At 32.9% G+C, this 22,477-nt stretch overlaps 2 protein-coding genes across 2 annotated transcripts; both read right to left on the reverse strand.

Moving 5' to 3' along the window:
- Nucleotides 1-769: 769 nt before the first annotated feature.
- Nucleotides 770-2,451, reverse strand: LOC132298603 (vestitone reductase-like). Its single transcript, XM_059795003.1, has 4 exons — nucleotides 2,328-2,451; nucleotides 1,684-2,208; nucleotides 1,231-1,426; nucleotides 770-1,092 (listed from the first exon to the last, which is right to left on the reverse strand). The coding sequence occupies exons 1-4, from the start codon at nucleotides 2,446-2,448 to the stop codon at nucleotides 951-953; spliced, it is 984 nt and encodes a 327-aa protein (XP_059650986.1). The 5' UTR covers nucleotides 2,449-2,451; the 3' UTR covers nucleotides 770-950.
- An 11,335-nt stretch (nucleotides 2,452-13,786) lies between these two features.
- LOC132300955 (putative F-box protein At4g17565) lies at nucleotides 13,787-15,049 on the reverse strand. Its single transcript, XM_059798257.1, has one exon. The coding sequence runs from the start codon at nucleotides 15,047-15,049 to the stop codon at nucleotides 13,787-13,789; it is 1,263 nt and encodes a 420-aa protein (XP_059654240.1).
- Between the last annotated feature and the right edge of the window lie 7,428 nt (nucleotides 15,050-22,477).

Here is a 22,477-nt window from a genome sequence, read left to right on the forward strand (position 1 = left end):
AACTGACATGGATAAAATATTTAAATAATAAAACACTTTTATTTATATTTTAAATAATATAATTGTGTTTTGTGATTATTAAAAAATTTGATTCAATACCATTCAAAATATTTTAATGGGTTAATTATAAAATACTGTTAAATTTTAGAGGGCAAAAATAACAAACATTTAATTCAAAGCTTCAAAATTTTGAATTCATTCATCATTATATGGATTAAATGAGCAAAAATGTATTGTTTATATGTATAACATGTCATATTCGTGTTTTGTGTTCGTATTCATGCTTCATACGATTTATTTTTTCATTTAAAAAAAGCCAATGCATTCCCACATCAAATATTTTCATGCCTTACAAAAAAAAGTTACCTCTTCCCAAGAAATTATTAAATACTTATAATCAATTTGACACTTGATAAACTATTTATAATAAAAATCAATGTTCAATCTCTTTTGTATTTATTAATACACTCTATTAGGTTCATTTTTTGTATGGAGGGTCTGAATTTAACTAAATATTGAGTGCAGTTCCATTATATTTTGTCAGTTTGTTGGTTTTTTTAATTAAAAAATGTAACAGACCTCTTTGGTTCTGAGATGGTAAAAACAACTAATGGATACAAAGAAACAAATAAACTTTATCTAGGGCAGCAGGAATATTCACAAGCCCTCCTACCATCAAATGAATAATAATACTCTTGGAATTGAGCATTAATTTACTTGTCCTCGGATCGAGGTTTTATTGGTTGATGACTTCGACAACAACGCATGTTTGTCAGGTAAGAAAATGCACATGTATAGGAAAATTTCAAGAGCTTATACATATGAATGCAGTTGAAATTCTACTTTCTTTGTCATATTTTCGCCAATAGATTTTTCTCGATGGCCAAACAACATCAAATCAAGACAGAAAATGAAGTTCAAAAGTATCATGAACCTTAATTACAATTCTTCTAGAGAAAACCTCTCTCTCTAAAACATTGAATTGCTCCCTCAAACATTTCATCGAGACCATACTTAAACCTGAATCCAGAATCCAAAAGCTTCTTTGAGGAGAGGCTGGGAAGCATATAACCTTTAACTTTGTCCAAAATACTGCAGAAAACATGGAAAAGTATTATAAAAAATATTTTAAAAAGTAAAAGAAAAAGAAGGAGCAATATGTTTAGTACTTGTTCTGACACACGCACACATATTCTGAAGAACATACGACATTAGATAAATGAGACGTACTCTGCTGTGGGCATCTGAAATTCAGGATATTTGGCTGAAAGAAACTCAGACATCTTATGCAGTGTTATCTCATTTGATGAACAAATGTACCTCCCTTTGGCATTAGGATAGTCAAGGAGGAAGATATGTGCACTAGCGACGTCGTCTACGTGCACAAAACTGGCTTTCGTAAGAATGCTATAGTAATTTTCTCTACCTACACAGATACAACAAATTAAAATTAGGTTGGTACATCATGCATTAACTTGCAAAAATATTGAAGTACGAAAATGTTCAATTTTAGTCCAACCTACACCCGCACGCGCCTAAAAACATGTTTTACGTATAGGTGTTCACGGTTTTCAAAACGTACTAAGGATGTCCGGTTAGGTTGAGTTTGGATCAAAATTGACCTAGAACCCTAGTGACATAAAGAGATAGGCACTTAGCTTTTAGTATGAGAAACACACTTACCTAAAATCATAGCCAATCCAATATGCACAGAACTAGGTGGATTGGGACAAATGAAGGGACCAAATGTCAGAGGAAGCACCAGAGTCACCAGATCTAATCCGTGATTCTCAGCAAATTCCAGAGCTGCCCTTTCAGTTTTGGTCTTGGAACACACATATGCACTGGTTGATGGCCCTAAAGACCTGTAGAAATCAATATTAGTCCATATACTCTCCTCAGTCTCACCCTGATCCTTCCTGTTGAACATACAAGTCACTGAACTTGAAGTGTGTACAACTCGCTTCACTGTCTTCGAATTCAGGCAGGCCTTCAAGATGGCTAGTGTACCTTGCACTGATCGTCTGCTGACAGTTTCTTCGGGCTCATTTCCAAAGACATCCATGGGATGAGCGACGTGAAATACACCGGTGCACCCTTCAATGGCTGCATCGAAACTGTCTAGTCTGTTGAGGTCTGCACTGAAGATTCGGAGCCTCTCTGATGCTCCTGGTAGGTTTGTGAGGTAACTGATGTCTCTCTTGTATTCTAGTCACATTCAATTCGAGTGTTAGAAAGATTCATAAGAATTTTGTCGAAAAATAATCTTACCGTTGTGTCAAAACTTGTTAATTAGTTTCTGAGTTTGAACAAAGAAGAGGCTTTACCAGGGTCCAATCTAGCTGTGGCATGGACGGAGTAACCCAGTTGAAGAAGCCTCATGATCAGCCATGATGCAACATATCCTGTTCCACCTGTTACACACACTGGACCTTTATCTCCTTCCATATCTCTCTGTCACTTCAAGAATGTGTCAGTCATTGCACAATTACGCACTTAAATATGTCATTTTGGCGATATATACAAGATGGCATGAGTCATGATGTGACTACTACATGCTTTTTTTCTGGTTGTCCTCTCATTTGACACATTTGGCAAGGAATATTTGATCGGCCGAAACAAATGTGGACCCAAATTTCATTATTTAAGCCTGCATTTTTTGTCTAGGTCATTATTATTATTATTTTTTTTTGTTTTTTGGTTAAAGGTCTAGGTCATTATTTACCGCTTCATAGCTTCCAATAATTCATTTCACTAGTCTTTTAATTAATTAACATTATATATATAATGGATTCTTTTATTCCTAATATTCTTTTGTTAATAAAGGGTGATAATTTGTTCACGAATGGTAATCATGTCGCATCCATATAAGAGTATTTTATTAAATAGCTCAACTCGAAAATGGTCAGTTTAATAATTATGTCAAAAACCATCAACACTAACATGATCTGTTTATTAAATAATGAAATATATGTATATTTTATACACGTAATTTGTGAAAGTTTGAAAAATTACATTTATTCTTAATTTCTTATAGATATTTGCAAATATTTTTTTGTATCTTTTATTTGTTTGTAACAATAGATATTATTTAACTTTGTTTTTGAAAGTTAATAAACCTTTCACTGATAAAAGGAGCTAATAACACTTTTAAGATTTAAGCATGTGCATTATGTGCTATTCTAATATAATATAATTTTAATTTTAAATTTTAAGAAATTATACTTATGCATTTACTCCAAATATATAAGTTATATATAAAAGATGAGAAAAAGATAACAAAATTTTATTTATTTTTTTATAAACATAGTTGATTATTTGATTTTTTTTTTTTTTAATTTTATGATTGATAAACTTAAGATGTCATTGTTATTGATTATAATTAGTTTATTTTTTTCATGATTATTGTGATAGTGTCAATTTAAAAATATATATATATTATCTGAACATTTATTTATTTATTTTATTATTTGTTACATTTTCTTTTAATGTCTTTATAAGTATATGATATATAAATAAATAAATAATATATGTATAGCTGAATTTTTAGTCTCAAATTTTTAATTCATATGACCTATTATATAGGTATCCGTATATTTTTTCAATCCACTTTTTTCTATATCATATTTTAATAATTATATTATATATTTATCTGTTAATGTATATAAATATACAAGTCAACAGGCACAACCTATGTGGTGCCCAGTGGGGCAACCGCCCCTACTGAAATACGCATAAATTCTGGTTATAAGCACTCTATGAGCATTTATTAAATATCTTTTAATTTTTTTTTTTTTTTTTTTTTTTTTTTTTAATGACGTGTATCAACTCCACAACACACATATCATTCAAGTCAATAGTGCGATTCAAAAACGAGACCTCAAAATCTTACCTCCCAATACTATTAATTAATGGCTTTTTAAGAATGTACTTTTTCAGAACCATTAGACTGTATATAAAAGGGGCAATACCGGTGACACATAAGAAAAATAAAAATAAAAATAAAAAATTGTGCTAATAAATGGTCTTTTAAGGATGTATTTTTTTCTGTATCAATAATTATATATAAAAAATGGGCAAATCCAATGCACAATAATTTTGCCATTGCAAAGTTTACATAATCTCACCTTCGCATATAAAGATGTCACAACATAGCAATCTTACCATTGCGCCAAAGCTCGTCCTTGTTTGATTCAAATCCAACCAGATTCAATTTTATTTGAAACAAAAGTTGAACCACATTTCATTATTTAAGCCTGCATTTTTTGTCATCTTTATAGAAAATTTCTTTTTTTAGGGATTTTCGTTGGACAATCCCAATAAATTTTAGGAGGTCGTTTACTATAGTGAATTAGTTAGTACCTTACTGTATGTGCCACAAGCAACAATGTCTACTTTTGCTGTACTTATTATAAGAAAGAATAAAATTATTTATTCTCAAGAAATTTTTACTTGATACTAGAGGATTATATCATCTCGTCAAATCACATGCAACCATGTATGAATTCTGTTAAAATTGTATGAAACCAGGTTTTGAATGCATGAAAAAATTGTGTCAACTTTTTGTCATTTTTTGGATATTTTTATTTTTTTTTCTTGTTCTAGTTTGAGTTGGATTTGAATTCTCCTAATTTTTTGGGAGGTAATTGTAGACACTAAAATTTCATGGACTTTTGTTTTGACAAATTGACCCATCAAATATGGGTCTCATGTTTAATTAAATTATTTAATTGGCTCAAACTTGGTCCACTTAAATTATTTAATTAGCCCAGCCCAGATGATTAAATAAAAAGATAATTATTCCTAATAAAATATATTTAGAATAATTATTTATGGATAATTTTCAGAATATAACCGGCCGGCCCAGTTATAATTATGTCCTTATCAGGAGAGGATACATATCATCATCCTATTAATCCAAGAAGTCTATAAATAGAGGCATGGAAGAAGGAGAAAGAGGGACAAAAATTGAGAATTCTAGAAATTCGGAATTCTAGAGAGAAATTCAGAGTAAAATACAAAAGCTCCGTCAACATTCATCCCTAACACTCAATCCTTGAAGAGAAGAGCAACAAGCACAACCAAAGTCGTGCCGTTCTTCCACAAATTCAACAAATTCTCTGAAAACGAAGAACAACAAGCACATCCAATCCTAAGTCGTGCCGTTCTTCCTCAAATTCAACAAAGAACAACAAGCACATCAAAACCGTATCGTTTTTTCTCAAATTCAACAAAGAACAATAAGCACATCAAAGTCGTGCCGTTCTTTCTTTGTGATTTAATAAGTTTGAAGAATCACTACATAACACTGTTCGAAATCAAGCTTCTTCAGCCCTTGATCAGAAATCAACGACGGTCTTCCTCAACTACAAATACTAAGATTGTCAATAGCCCGATCCAAGATAAAGCTCCAACAGCCCTTGGATCCAACTAACAAATGCGATCGAATTAGATGATATTTTCTTTATTTTGTAAAGAATATCTCAGATGATTGTACTCGAATTTTCATAAATTAATAATTTATTATTTGCTTCATATGTCTATCTTTAATTTGCATATATGAAATAGTACACACAAATTTCGTATCTACAAATTAGACATAGAAATATAGAGCAAATAATAATTTATTAATTTATGAAAATTCAAATACAATCCTTTGAGATATTCTTTACAAAATAAAGAAAATATTATTTGATTCGATCTTCTTTGTTGGTTGGATTCAAGGGCTGTTGGAGCTTGATCTTGAATCGGGTTGTTGACAATCTTCTTCAAGTATTTGTAGTTGAGGAAGACCGCCGATGATTTTTGATCGAGGGCTGAAGAAGTTTGATCTCGAACAGTGTTGTTTGGTGATTCTTCAAACTTATTGAATCACAAGAAAAGAACGGTACGATTTTGATGTACTTGTTATTTTTTGTTGAATTTGAGAAATAACGACACGGTTTTGATGTGTTTGTTATTCTTTGTTGAATTTGAGGAAGAACGACACGACTTTAGATTGGATGTGCTCGTTGTTCTTCATCTTCAGAGAATTTGTTGAATTTGTGGAAGAATGATACGACTTTGGTTGTGCTTGTTATTATTCTTCTTCAAAGATTAGGTGTTGGGGATGAATATTGACAGAGTTTCGATTTGTATTTTACTCTGTAATTCTAGACTTTTGAGTTTCTGCCCCTCTGAATTTCTCTCTGGAATTCTGGATTTCTATAATTCTTAATTTTTGTTCCTCTCCTCCTTTCCCATTTATAGGCTTCTTGGATTAATAGGATGATGACATGTATCCTCTTCTGATAAGAACATAATTATAACTAGACCAAGCCGGTTATATTGTGATAATTATCCATAAAATAATTATTCTAAATATATTTTATTAGGAATAATTATCTTTTTGTTCATTAATCTGATCAAGAATGAAGTTGGCGAAGTCGCAAGTGGCTTTGCATGTCCAATGAAGTGAAGAATTTAATATCAAGGCAAATAAGACAATGGATTCTTCATTAATCTGATCAAGAACGAAGTTGGTGAAGTCGCAAGTGGCTTTGCATGTCCAATGAAGTGGAGAATTTAATCTAATCAAGACCAAAGATGGTGAGTTCACATGTGGCTTTGCGTATCCAATGTGATGGAAAATGTTTGTTGTCAGGATCAAGCACTTGAATGGCATTGCGATTGAGAATGGAGTCAGATACACTTAATGTGGTTCCTTGGCCGCTTCGATCACTTTTGTTCTCTAAGATAGTCATTTTTTGCTTTATAAAACACTTAAATACTACCATGATGGAACAACAAACAAAATTCGAAAATTCTCATTGAAGCTTTTGGAAAAGTCTTTTTGGGATCCTGAAGAAAAAAAAAAAAAAAATCAATCTGAAAAAAAAAAAAAAATCGATCTGAAAAGTGTGTGTACTGCCTACATGAGAAATTGAAGCACAGTAAATTATGCTTACACGCATACATAAGAAAATAAAGAATGAATGGGCAACTATCAGTTTAGAAAGGAGGAAAGTTGGAAAACCTTTCTTTTTCGTTTTACGTGCATATCATGAATTACAAATACAATGTCTTTGTATATGAATCTGCAAGGAGATTCTCTCGTTTTGCGTGATATCATGTAAATTGAATAACTGATCATTTACTCACGAAGGACACTCAATTTGCATAACAGTGTGTGTTTCAAAAAAAAAAAGAAAAAGAAAAAAGAAAAAAGAAAAAGAAGAAGAAAGAAGAAGGAGAAGAAGCCATGTACCAGCAATCTTTCTTCTTCTGTTGCTTGTGGTGGTGCTGTAATCTAGGAGTGACAAATTAGAATACGACTTGTCAATATGACTCGAACATGACACGAGAAAGACGAGTTTGGGTTGACCTGAAACGGGTTCGAATCATAAATGAGTTGACACGATTAACCTGTTTACTTGACCGTATCAGGTTAGTATTGAGGGATTCAACCCGTTTAACTCAACATGTTATAATAATTAATATGACATATGTAATATGTTACCTGTTGAAACCTAATTACTATGAATAGTTAACTCACTTCAACATAAACCTTGTCTATGCCGTATGATTTTTCTTCTTATCTTGAATATTTGGATTAATTGTGACAATTTATTTTATTATTTATTATTTGATTAAATATTAAATGTCTCGTTTTGATAAATAAGTCATTAAACGGGTTAACACGTTTACCCGTTTAATAAATCGGTTGGGTTAGTATTGATGGTTCTTAACACGATTATTAAATGGGTTGGGTTTGGGTTTATCTGTTTAGTATAATACCCTTACATCGACACGACACGATTATGACCCACGAACACAAATTGTCACCCGTACTGCAATCTAATAGGTTTTCAAAGACTATTGGAATTGATGTCAAACCATATAATATTGGTGGTATATATATTTGACCTAAAATTTGTATAATTCAATTCAAATTAGAAAGTTAAGAATTACAATCCAATGTTGGATAGAAGAGTGAAAAGAGAAATTTTACAATTTAAAGTTGGATAGAAAGGTGAAAAGAGAAATTTTATTATTCAAAGTTGGACAAAAAAAAAAAAAAAAATTCTTACAATTCAAAGTTGGATAGAAAAGTGAAAAAGGAAGTCTTACAATCCAAAGTTGAATAGAAAAGTGAAAAAGGAAGTTTTACAAATTCATAGACCAAGTTAAATACTTCACGTCCCACTTAAAAAATGAAACAAGTCCAGTCAAATGCGAGTCTCTAAATGGGGGCAATTTGTTGATACTAAAATTTCATGACTTTTGTTTTGACAAATTAACTCATCAAATATGAGTATGTTTAATTAAATTATTTAATTTGTCAAAAACTTGGTACATTTAAATTATTTAATTAGCTTAGCCAAGATGATTAAGCAAAAGATAATTATTTCTAATACAATATAGTGGTGTGTGACTAAATGATAAGGAGTATATTATTCCTTTCTTCTTTTTTCAAAAGACACCGTGGCTATGACAATGCATTCATATTTTGTGACGTGTGTACACAGTAATGAAAAACTAACCTCATTTTAATTAAAATAGTGGAATAAGTTTTAAAAATAAAAAATAAAAAAATCATTCAAATATCTAATCTTTATGGCTCTTAATTTGAATTTTATTTTTACAACTCTTAATGTTATCAATCTTAAATTACATTTGTTTATTTGTTCAATTGTATTTTGCTTCAATCTGTTGTAATTTTTTCTTTTCCAAGCAATCTGAATACACCATTTGTTTAATTGTTCAATTGTATTTTGCTTAAATCTGTAGGTTGGTTTTTTTTTTTTTTTTTTTAAACTAAATAAATCTGTTGTATCCGGATTGCTTGTTAATGTTGTTTCGATAAGAACTTGATCCAAGACACTGGGCTTACCCATTTTCCACATTCACTCAACATAATGATAATTCGGTTTCCGTACCAATTATTTTTTAATCAAATTTTTGTGTTTACTTAATTTTGAAATTATAAGGCAAAATATTATAGTTTAATAAAAAAAATTATGATATTATATTTTTAATTTCATGAATGAATTTGATATACTATTTAGAGAAATTAAATTAGTTTAAAGAAGCAACAACCATCCTATTTGTGAAGCTAAAAAATTAAAGAGTAATGATACTTGCATCTATTTGTTGCAGTAAAGATTTTTTTTTTTCAAAATCTGTTGTATTTTTTTTTTTTTAACTAAATAAAACTGTTGTGTCCAGATTGCTTGTTAATGTTGTTTGGATAAGAACTTGATCCAAGACACTGGGCTTACCCATTTTCCACATTCACTCAACATAATGATAATTCGGTTTCCGTGCCAATTATTTTTTAATCAAATTTTTGTGTTTACTTAATTTTGAAATTATAAGGCAAAATATTATAGTTTAATAAAAAAAAGTACGATATTATATTTTTAATTTCATGAATGAATTTGAAATACTATTTAGAGAAATTAAATTAGTTTAAAGAACCAACAACCATCCCATTCGTGAAGCTTTGCATCGATTTGTTGCAGTAAATTACTTAATCAAATGTTTCTCATTAGTTATTTATACACAATATATATAAGTGGAGGGTCCCACATCTTTATTTATGCATAAATAGATCAATTAAAAGAAATAGGTATAACAATTCACTATAATAAATGGGATAAATAAAGGAGTGAACTCTCCACTTACATGTATTGTGAATAAATAACTAATCGGAAACATTCGATTAGGTAATTTATTACAACAAATCGATGCACAACGTTTGGGATGCACAACATACCTAGATCGTTTCGTTGGATCGAAGTTCATTTAAAATGCATTCTTGTTCACATGCAAGTGTTAGTATGTTTGATTTTTACCTTTTAAAGTTGTAATACATAATTAGGATAAAAATGTCATTTTTGCCTTGGACTTGTAATGTGTGCCTAAACACACTTTTTGACATTCATTCTATGTATATGATATGTGGCCAAGGGCCAAACTTTATTTGAAATCCATATATTTTCATAAATGTTGAATTTAGCCTTTAATGAGAATAATATGAAAAATTAGGGTTTAATATGTCATTTTTGCACCGGAGTGTGCATTGTGTATGAAATTTATCCTTTGGCATTCATTTATCATATATGAGGTGTGATCAAGGGTCAAACACCATTTTATTTTTGGTTTTACATCTTTGTTTCATATATTGCATTTTTTGGCTAAAATAGGAAAATCCGAACCTTTAAGGGTTCATTTTCAAATTGGGTGGCGTATAGTGTGTTCCGGCACATCCACTAGGATTTATTTTATATGCATGAAGTGTGGCCAAGGGCCAAATGGTCTTTTGATAGCATTAAAGTCCGGTTCTTGCGTTGTTTGTCTTTAATAGGCAAATTTCCCGCATTGGGGTTTAGGTAGATCATATTTTGCATCGGCGGTAATTTTAAACCGTGAATCATTGTAGCATGTCATAATAGATAAGTTACGTCTGCGTGCATGATTGTTTTTAAAGAAAAACTCATTCCTTGGTGAAATGAGCCTCCTATGGGCTCATTTTGCATTTTCTTTTGCAAAAACCATTCATAAGGGCATTTTGGGGTTTTCACATGAAAAATAAAGTTTTATTTTGGCATAGTTAGCTAGAAAACAAGATTTTTAAGAGAAGGGGGGGGGGGGGGGGGGGGAGTTTCTTCACAACGCTTTTCCAAAAAAGTCCCTTAAAGGCCTCAAAATCACATTTTAAGTTCAAAAAGCTATTTTGCTTGTCTGTAGGATGAGCGCTCGTCCATGGGGACGAGTGCTCGTAATTAGGGCTGAGGGTACTGCCCTGGGCGTGCCCTTGGACAAGCGCTCATCCATTCTTCTGTGTGTGTGTGTGTGTGTTTTGATTCAGCACTGCACTTCCAATTTCGAGTCGTCGTATCTTCTTTGTTTTAACTCTGAATTGGTCCGTTCTTGAGTCTAAATTAACTACGTCAAAATAAGCTTTCCAATGGTACCAATTACAGCTTCAGATTCCATTCGTACCTCAAGATATTCAAATTTTAGTGAGGTAGTGTCAGGATGGGGTTTTTTTTCCTTCGACTTCAAGACTTGATATCTTTGTCGTGGGGGGGAGTTACTTCACAACGTTTTTCCAAAAAAGTCCCTTAAAGGCCTCAAAATCACATTTTAAGTTTAAAAAGTTGTTTTGCTTGTCTGCTGGACAAGCGCTCGTCCATGGGGACGAGCGCTCGTAATTAGGGCTGAGGGTACTGCCCTGGGCGTGCCCTTGGATGAGCGCTCATCCATCATTCTGTGTGTGTGTGTGTGTGTGTGTGTGTGTGTGTGTGTTTTGATTCAGCACTGCATCTCCGACTTCGAGTCGTCATATTTTCTTTGTTTTAACTCTGAATTGGTCCGTTCTTGAGTCTAAATTGACCATGTCAAAATAAGCTTTCCAATGGTACTAATTACAGCTTTAGATTCCATTTGTACCTCAAGATATCCAAATTTTAGTGAGGTAGTGTCAGGATGGGGTTTCTCTTTCTTCGACTTCAAGACTTGATATCTTTGTCGTCCGGACTCCGAATTAAGTAATTCTTGAGTCCATATTTGTTAATTTTTTGTTGTCTTCCCAATGGTGTGCACGGTGGCACCCACCTCAGTTTGGAATGACCATTTTGCCCTTGGTCCATCTGGTCTTGCTTCCGCTGAGTCACGGGACCCCTCAGAAAGTCGTTATTATGTCTTAGGGATGACTTGCATCTCTATGAACTTGTTTATGTTTAGCTTTCGCATTTTTGGATCCATTTCAGGTTATCACAGGACACACTGGGTTTATAAAAATCCAGGGTCATCACATCAAGGATAAATTAGATCGAGGTTCGAGGCTTGTCTATCAATGGTTTGTGGCTAGGTTGGATCGAGGTTCAAGGCCCGTCGATCGACAGATGGTGGCCAAGTCAGATCGAGGTTCGAGACCCATCGATCGACAGTTTGTGGCGAGGTCGGATCGAGATTCAAGGCTCGTCGATCAACAGATGGTGGCCAAGTTGGATCGAGGTTCAAGACCCGTCGATCGACAGATAGTGGCCAGGTCGGATCAAGATTCAGGGCCCATCGATCGACAGTTTATGGCGAGGTCGGATCGAGGTTCAAGGCCCGTCGATCGATAGATGGTGGTCAGGTCGGATCGAGGTTCAAGGCCCGTCGATCGACAATTTGTAACGAGGTCGGATCGAGATTCAATGCCCATCGATCGACAGATGATGGCCAGGTCGGATCGATATTCAAGGCCCGTTGATCGACAGTTTGTGGCAAGGTCGGATCGAGATTCAAGGCCCGTTGATCGACAGATGGTGGCCAGGTCAGATCGGGGTTCAAGGCCCATCGACTGATTGTTAAGTTCAAGGCCGACTGGTCATTTGTTGTTTTTTCGCTGAGGTGGATTGTCTCGTCTGGGTGTTGATCATTTTTGTCTTCTTGCTTGTAGGTAGTACTATGGTGGGGTCATCTTGACTTGACCCTTGGTGACGTGGCAATACCACATCCACACTATGATCCCAAGTGGCATTGAAATCACCAGTTGAATCGTATTGCTGTTGAGTGTAGGATTGTGAATGAGAGTGTTAATTGTTTGACAAAACAAATTATATTGTTGTATTGTGTCTCTGACAATGTAAAAGTAGTGATCAAATGGAATGGATTAGTCAAAATTTGCCAAATTAAGGATTTAAAAGAGAAGAAACAGTTGGACTCATGAAGAAAAAGTCTCAATTTGGCCTTTTTCTTCGTCGGAATAAGAGCGGATACTACAGATAGAAAAGAAGATGGATGGCTGGATGGTTGTTGGTGGTGGTTCACCGGAGTCTCAAATTATTATTATTATTATTATTATTATTATTTGCAGAACATTTATATATCTGAATGCCTTTGGCTTCTGCATTTGGAGAGGTATTGAGAGAGAGAGAGAAGGGAGAAACGGATTTAACCTGTACAAATGGGAATTATCCATATTTTTATATTATTTTTAATTTGGACTGGTGTTAGGGAGGATGGCCACGTCAGGGAGGATGAACTTCATTTTTTAATTTTGGACAGGTGACCACGGCCATGACGATTTTGATGGCTTCGACACAATCACCAATCTGATCCAGATCGACAGAGTTCCGATCAAACATTATTGACTCGGAAAAGTTGTTTGCATAAACTGTTCCACAAGACGAACTAATGCCGGTACCTTCTGACATGGTGATCACTGGCAAGACGTTTGATGTATTATGAGTATCTTGCTGTTGTGTTGGTTTTTAGCGGAGAGAGAGAGAAGGGAAACAAGTTTAACCTGCAGTTTTTTAGTTTTGAACAGGGGTCATTCTAATAGGTGGCCACAGCCCTGCGCAGAATGGAATTATTACTCTTTTTAAAAATTGCAATTTTGGCTGTTCCAAAATGTATTCACAATCCAAATTCAATGTAATAAACCTTTTAACTTTCAAAAATAAAATAAAATGTAAGTAAGCTTTGAGTAATCACTGGTATAGCTTGTACAGGTGTCAAATCTCTTACTGGTGTTGTTTACAAACAAAACTTCCCCTACTAGGCTACCAAAACAACAAACACAGGCCACGAAACATAAAATAAAGCTCTCGGCATTAATATCAGAACCATAGTAATCAAGTAGATCTTGTTAAAATTACATATGACAGTTATTAAACATGCCAAAATTTAAATTTGAAAATCAGTTGTAAAAGGATTCTACACATTTATCATCCTGACAAGTGGTATATAAAATCTTACATGTAAAAGAAATTAAAGAACACGTACATCAAGAATAAGACAATATAGTCTATATGACGGGTTGAAACCATCGATGGTATGCACGCTCTTGCATTTGATCATGACATAGATTTAATGGTTCAACTTTATGATTTGCTAAATCATACACCCCAAAATCCTTATTAAATGAGTTTGCATTTGCCCGAATATCATCAATGAAATAGATGGAATTGGGTTTATATTTAGAATTATATCTAACTGAGACAAACTTAGAATCATTATGAGCCAAAAATAGAGCTTGATCACCGAAATTTGTCATCTCTTCCCATTCACCATTACTCCAATTTAACTTAAAAATCTCAAACAACTTTGTCCTCATTTTAAATTCTCCATCATCACGATGATAGTAATGGTCAAAACTCTTTGCAACCATCAACAATTCACCAGACCACGACTCCACCAAGTACCTGAATCGAGAGGTAAATTTGCCAGTACCGTTAGATATTACCTCCTCCTTATAATTAGAATAACATTTATCAAATAAGAAACGTCGAAGCACACCAAACTCGTCAACGGAGTAAAAATTACCGTTGTAAAATACCACGCACACCGGGGCGTAATTTGTAGTGAAAACGGGAGTCCATTCCCTGTCACTAAGTTTGTAAATAGCAATATCAAACGATGATGTATTGTATAAGTAGACCATGCAAGTGGGTTCAGTAATATTTGATGATGTGATGAATCTAAGTTCATTTGGATCAAAGACCATAGCCCGTTTCGGAGGTGGTGGAAGATGGACAACCATTCTTGAAAGGGGATTGAAGAGATACAGTGCACTCTCAAAAAAGGGATACAGTAGTAGCCATCCACGATAGGTAGCAACGCACCTGGTCCTTTTTGGAACAGCACCACCACTGCCCACCTCTTCCTCGATGCCTTCATCGTCTGCCATCCGGGTCCCCTCCATGGATTTTATCAATTCGGGATACATCACATTGCATAAGATACCGTAGTCCTTGAAGGACAACCTCTTCATTCTGGGTGAGGAGAGCCAATACTCAGCGGTGGTGTTTTTACCAAGACATAAGAGTTTGGCGGGAGATTTGTATAAGTCGGCCTTATTGTAAAGGAGGAGTAATGGAATAGTAGTAGTAGCAGCACGTGATATGACATTCAGTGCAGCAGATCGCCATGAATGACATACACCGCGGCATCGTAGAAGATCGAAAGTTGTAGTCACATGTGCCATTATCAACTCCAGCAGTTCTTGTGGAAGGTCGGACCAAGGGACAAGTAGGACCAGTACTCCTACTGTATGAATATTATTACCCATGTTCATGTGGGCTGATCAAACCTAGCAAGCTAACACAAGATTTGAGTGGGAAGCCAACAATTGATTCACAATTAACAATTAACAAAAAGAACAATAGATTGAATTAAGGTTTCAAGTCAAGGAGGAAATTAACCCTACTTATATAGAGCAATACGAGGAAATCTTAATTTTACTTTTCTTTGTTTCCTAATCCCGAAAGAACTCCTCTTTCTATATATTACTGTATACTTTTAGTCCAACATTTTTTTTTAATTGAAATTATTAAAACTTATTATAGGCCCTGTTTCCTAATCCCGAAAGAACTCCTCTTTCTATACATTAGTGTATACTTTTAGTCCAATTTTTTTGTTCTTTTTCTTTTTTTAATTGAAATTATTAAAACTTATTATAGGCCCGACCAAATGAACCTTGTGTATGTGTATAAATATATAATGAATCAAGTCGATCTAACGGTTACATCATCCTTCTCGGATTCCAACCATAACCATAGATCTCCAGTTTCATCAACAATATTATCAGAGTGGATAGAGAACTAACCTTGGTGTTTGCAGATGGAGTTCGGCGATTTCCAAACAGAAGAAAGCTATTTCCCAGATTGCCAGCAAAAGCTTGGATGCGGCAGGCATGGTTTTAAGGTTTCAATGTTTTGACTTGATATAATAAATTAAATCCACGGCTGAGATTAAGTGGGCCAAAGGGCTATTTAGTTAATAGGCTTTATTTGTAATTTTTTTTTTTTTTACTTCTTCTTTATTTGTGAGACGGGCCTCTAAAGATTAAACATTAATTGGCCTTAAGACATGGTCTAAACTTTGCAGCGGTGGTCCCTATAATACAAAACTACAGTATTCTTCTACTCTACACAAAATTCTTTAGTCTTCATTTGATTAAAAATTAATTGGCCTTAAGACATGGTCTAAACTTTGCAGCGGTGGTCCCTATAATACAAAACTACAGTATTCTTCTACTCTACACCAAATTCTTTAGTCTTCATTTGATTAGATTGAAATAAGTAAGGAAAGAAAAGAAATAAAAAATGAATGAAAAAAAAGTTATTTTTTATTAAGCATTTAGTTATCATTAAAATTTATTTAGGAAAATTGTATGAAAATATTAATTTGTTAATTATAATATGAAAATGAAAAAAAAGTGATTGTGCATATCAAAATTATCCTTATAATTTTAAATACTTAAAAAATAAATAAATTTGTATTTGATGATATATATTTTTATCAAAGTTTTTATAAAATGATAAATTATTAAATTTTAATAATATAATTATTTATATTGTTTAAATTAAAATAATTCTTCAAGACTTCTTAGGTAGAAACGTATAAATAGAACTATCTATTCATTTAAGATAAATAAGGGAGCTTAAGAATAAAAAAATAAATTTTTTTTTTCAAAAAAATTGGGGGCTCATGGAGTACTCATGGGCTTTCAACCAAAAAACACAAAAAGAAAAAAATATATATATTAGGGAGGGCTATTCGCAGTCCACTTTTCTACGTTTGCACTACAATCTTAAATGAAATAACAATTATAACATTAATTTTACAACTAAATGATTAGTACTTTTTAAATGTCACAACTGTCCTTTTAGATTTTCTCTCCTTATCTCCGATCTTTAATATGTTAGGTCTCTTTTGGCAAGATAAAAAATAATAATTATAAAAATAATTTGAATAATATTTTGTTTACAGGAAAAAAAAAAAAAAAACAGTTTATGTTGAATAAATTATTTCTTTTGACTAGACCAAAAATAAAAAAAGTAACTATTAAAATAATTATCTCTTTTGACAGGAAAAAAAAAAAACCCAAAAGAAAAATATTTATTGAAGAAATTATCTCTTTTGTCAAGAGAAAAAAAAAAAAAAAAAAAGTACCGGAAAAAGAGGATTAAAAATATACATATATATAGATATATTGAATAAATTATTATTTTTTATAATACCATAATATATATATATATATATATATATATATATATATATATATATATTTCTTTTGAATAAATTAATTATTTCTTTTGATGGAATCATAAAAAATCACCAAAAAAAAATTACATCTTTTGATAGGACTGGAAAAATAAAGTCAACTTTATTGAATAAATTATTTATTTTGATTGCACTAAAAAAAGTCACGAATATAGCACAGGAAAAAAAAAATAGTAAAGGAACTAAAGAAAGTACAAAAATAAAAATAAATAAGTTGTATAAAGGGTAGTTATAGAATTATAAAATAAGGTATAGTATCATTAATGAATTGAATGATCTTCTTGTCATTTTATTTGAAAAAAAAAAGACAAGTGTAGTGTAATCGGAGAAAAGTGGAGTGCTAATATTATTCTCTTTATATATAATAGAGATTTATAATATATGTGATACAATGTATATATTTGGAACCAAAAAAAAAAATCATCCAAACAGTTGAAGAACTTGCCTCTTTGAAACTTAGTAGACTAGAAACTCAGTTAGAAAATAAAGAAGTTAATTGTCAACGGAATAAAATAGGAACTTCAAATAAAAAGAAACAATTTTCACGAGAAAATATTATTTTCCCGTGTTTTTTGTGAGAAAAGTTTTGGGAGAAACTAGTCTAATGCGAGAAATTATATTTTTTATTACGATTTTTTTTTTCATCTATCCAAATTCTAAAAAAATTAAAAAAATTTCTCTTTCCTTTATTTTTTAGTTGATTCAATCTAACTAAACGAAGCCTTAGTTTTTTTTATCTGAAATCCGGTGTTAAAGCCTTACATCCTCGTCTAAAAACGACATTATGCAAGACCCATAAGGTATTAACCGAAATACAAAGAGTTGTAATCCAAATGTGGCTAGCCCAAGATGACATGAACTAAAATCCCTGCTGCACAACAGTTGTTTGGTATATATACATGTAACAATTTTTTCTTTTTTACGTGCATCACAAATTAGAGGGACCAGACAATTATTGTGTAGAAGAGGATTTTGATCCAAAAGACATAATGCAAGACTCATAAGCTATTAACCGCAATTCCGCTAATAGTCCATATAATAACCGCTACTTCTCGAACAAAGCAAAGAAGATGAGATGGGATGCTCGCCCAAACGACGATACGAGGTCATAAATTCTTTGAAACAACAAGAGGCTGGTAACACTCACCATTAACACAACTCAGTTAGTTTGAATACATATCCTATACTAGAATCACAATGATTTCAATCACAATGATTTCAAACAACTTGAGTATTAAGAAGCAAATAAGAGAAATAAATACTCAACATATTGACTCAGAAACGAATCAAAATTGAAGAGTATATGGCCCTTCTCATCTACTCAGAAACTCACATTATTTATCCGTTTATTACTTCTAATCTAACATTTTTGTCTTAAAAAAAAAAAAAAAGATAAGAATTGAAGAGCATATTGAGTTGCTCTCCAATATCCCAAGGAGCCTGACTTCGCACCTTCTAACTTCTCTTATAACTTTCTTGTCTTAAAAAAAAAACAAAGAAAAAAAAAAAAAAACTTCAATGTCACATTTCTCTAGTCAGTAAATATCTTTGTATTAAATTATCATTCCATATTATGCATGTAACAAAGCGAAGACCTGACTGTCTTGACCATATCACTTCAGCAGTCCACTTTTGAACACCAACCTTGCAACTAATCAGTGCGCTCTAACGAAAATTATATAAATTCTCTGCGGTAGAGCGTTCGAGACTCCTTAAGGAGTAAAGATAATTTTCTCAAGTTTCAAAAAATAAGACTAAGATTAGATTTGAGTAAACATTGAATATGCAATCAACAAATAAGAATGCCAAATTTTATTACGTGAGTTTAATATTATTCGGTTCTGATCTAAATGAGATGTTAATGTCATTTTTTGAAATTAAAGGAGAGGTCTCAATCACATTCAGGGTTGAATGTTATGGTGACATCCATGGACTTCCACACACTTGCTTTTCCATACTACAAAATAATCATTATTTAGTGTATGAAGTGGTCCGGTAAAACCTATTAATTAGCTCATCCAACAATGAGTTTAAATATATATATATATATATGAAATTAAATTATTTTTTATTATATGAAATTAGTGTCTTGAAATTAAAAAAAAGAGAAGAAATTAAAGATTTCGTACATTAATTCTAAAGCAATATAGCCTATAGGACGGGTTGAAACTATCAATGGTATGCATGCCCTTGCATTTGACCATGACATAGATTTAATAGTTCAATCTTACGATTTACTAAATCATATATCCCAAAATCCTTATTAAAGGAGTTGGCATTTGTCCAAATATCATCAATGAAATAAATCGAATTTGGTCTATATTTAGGATTGTATCTGACTGAAACAAACTTGGAATCATTATACGCCAAGAATAGAGTTATTAATCTCCTATCTTCATCCTCCCTTTGGCCAGCTTGGGATTTCAGTCATAACCGTTGATCTGATTTCAGCTATAACCGTTGATATCCAGTTCCATCAGCAGGATTATCAGAGTGGAGAGAGAAAACTAACCTTCTTGTTCGCAGACGGTGGTTTCCAAGCAGAAGAAAGCTATTTCCGCAAAAGCTTGGCTATGGTTTTAAGGTTTTTCTATCTTTTGACTTGAGATAAGAAATTACTAATGGGCTACTTAGTAAACTTTACTTATTTATCATATGTAAAAAATTACTGAAATGGAAAAAATGGACAAATCATCAACAAGAAATTCAAAATTCTATCATTAATATTTTTCACAATTCACAAGTTCATAATGCACCTTGCCCCACCCCCAACAAACTCATATTTTTCACTGCACAACCAGAGAGTTCCCTTCAATAAGCATGGTTCAAGGGAGTTTCCAACACTAAACCCTTAAAAAATTACTCAGCAGCACATTTGGACATATCAGGGCTTTTAATCTCAAAAAGACATAATATAAGACCCACGAAGTATTAACTGCAAATACTCCATATAATAACAGCTACTTCCGGAAGCAAGCGAAGAAGATGAGATGGGATGGGATGTTCAAACTGTCGGGTTGGTGAAGAAGGGAATCTGAGACTTAAACCTAATGCGTTAACCTTTTGGATTAGATACCCCCAACGCAACCCAACACAAACAAGGATACAGGTCAAACATGCAAGGATCGTTTAATATATCAAATGGAATCAGATATTTGAAATTTAAGTTTTAAAGAAGAAATGAAAAATAAATAGATAAACCTTAAAGTACAACTTTCCTCCCCGCCCCAACTGTATTTCCATCAATTACATGAGCAAGTTTCAACTTTAAAATTCTATAAAGATGACTCAATAATTCTTACTGCCAAACTGAACCTTTTTGCAATTTTCATCAACTTTAAGGCCATTCCACCGAGTAATTGAGTTCCAAGAGCCATGTCCTAAAAATCTTGACAGAAGTGGAAAGCAATGCTATCAATAATTACAACTCCAACCTGTAAATAGATCAAATTAATTCATGAGGCACAATCAATAGATACTGACACAACAGATATGTATGAATAGGTAAACATATAAAATGATGATTAAGATAATAGACTTCTCCTACATAACTCGACTCAGTTAAAATAACGAAATGTAACAGGTATTAAAAGTTTATTATATTTAGTTATACATGTCCCCAGGTTAAGCAAAGAGTAGGGGAGAAATGAAGTAACAGACAATGCATCCAATGTTAGCACACACACACATGATCATTAAGATAATTAAGGGAAAGCTCACAACTTATACAGATCTCTAGTTTTTAAGGGTCAAGTGTAGAAAACACCCCTAATGTATACACCGCCTAATACTTTCACCCCCTATTTGAAAAAGTGTGCTAATTACCCTCTTATTCTTTTAACATTTTGCTGAAACACCCTCAAAAAGAAATCTAACATAATATAATGCTATAATGCCCATTTTGTCATTTTACTCTTCCAAAAATGCCCAAGGGGGTGTGTATGCTGTTAATCTTATAGTATAGGGATGTTATGTACACATTAGAATTCTTTAAACTTTCTGTGTAGGAAATTGAAAACCAAGGGCCAGAAAAGTTCAGTGCTGACATGGTGGAGGTTTCCGGCGGTAGAGAAATGACATTATAAATATATCATGCCAGCCAAATACTTACTGCCTGATAACAATACCAATTGTACAACCAATTCAAGTTACCTCTATTTCCTACTCATCCATGCAGATTGCAATTGGAGTAATAATAAAACAACCAAAAAAACATCCACTTACTTTCCACAAATCCCAATAATTCATGTTTCTAACTTTATTTTATTTTATGTGTTTTCTTTACGCAAAACATCAGCCAAACTTGGTACCCAAATAGAAGATAAAACAGTAATCAAGGTCATAAAATATGAATGCTTCATTGTCCTCCAGACTGCATTCCAGCAAAAATTTAGTTATTTGTTAGAAGAAGAAGAACGTTCCATGAATCAAAATCATATTATTTATCGTCTATGACCGAAATCGTTCGTGTTAATGCAGCAGAAGAATTAGCCAGTTGAATTTTTTATAACAACAAAATCGTTCGTGTTGCACGGTTCGAATCCGGTCCCGGTGAAGGTGGAGAGAGTATATGAAGCTCACTGGTAGCATAGTCTGAAATTCTAATCGTTTGGATAGCTCACTGAAGCTTTTGTCTCCATCTTCTGCACTTGCCCAGTGAAGATGTTGAACTCCAAAGTGGAAGCTTATACATGGATCGCTGACAGCGAAGATCCAGTTATCTCCTACAGTTTGGTCAAGACAAGAGAATGAGAGATCGTGCAAAGTCTTTTTTCTCCCAAGCTCTCCCTAATTTATATTAAAGATGATGTCGGTCTTGGGTCACTGAAGTTCTCCTGTAGGTTGGTCAGTGAAGCACTCCGTGTTGGAAATAGTGGCCTAGTTACACACACAACACTATACTATTTGGAAGAGAATAGAAATGGAGGAAAATAATTCTTATTTCACTTGATAGAAAATGAGTACAATGCATGGGTTTATATAGGCTTCAAAACATAAATGTAAATGAAACTTAAAACCCCACTAACATATCATTTAGTAGGCAAAACTCCCACTAACCCACTAACATGACCATTTAGTAGGCAAAACTCCCACTAACCCACTAACATGACCATTTACTAGTTGTAACTCTCATGCCCCCCACTAACTCCAATAAAAAACTCACATAAATGTAAAACACTAAATAAAATAAAGTTTAATTTCTAACACCCCCTCTTAAACTTGATTTTTTTTCAACTCCAAGCAAACTCCTAAACTTGTGAAAATCTGCAAACTTGAGGGGCTTGGTGAAAATATCCGCAACTTGATCTTGTGACTTGATGAACTTGAGCTCCACCTCCTTCTTAGTTATACATTCTCTAATGAAATGAAATCTTGTATCAATATGCTTGCTTCGTTCATGAAACACCGGATTCTTGGCCAAAGCAATTGC

This window comes from Cornus florida, unplaced genomic scaffold, assembly GCF_030987335.1.
Source record: "Cornus florida cultivar Cherokee Brave unplaced genomic scaffold, ASM3098733v1 CherokeeBrave_3.0.0_Hap2_Chr03, whole genome shotgun sequence".
Classification (NCBI taxonomy): Eukaryota; Viridiplantae; Streptophyta; class Magnoliopsida; order Cornales; family Cornaceae; genus Cornus; species Cornus florida.

Excerpts from the sequence above, each read along its gene's own strand:
- LOC132300955 (XM_059798257.1), bottom strand. The coding sequence starts at position 15,049 with ATGGGTAATAATATTCATACAGTAGGAGTACTGGTCCTACTTGTCCCT.
- LOC132298603 (XM_059795003.1), bottom strand. The coding sequence starts at position 2,448 with ATGGAAGGAGATAAAGGTCCAGTGTGTGTAACAGGTGGAACAGGATAT. Across the intron at positions 2,209-2,327 it reads CACAGCTAGATTGGACCCTG|AATACAAGAGAGACATCAGT; the intron begins GTAAAGCCTCTT and ends GAATGTGACTAG. Across the intron at positions 1,093-1,230 it reads TTTCAGATGCCCACAGCAGA|TATTTTGGACAAAGTTAAAG; the intron begins GTACGTCTCATT and ends TGTTTTCTGCAG.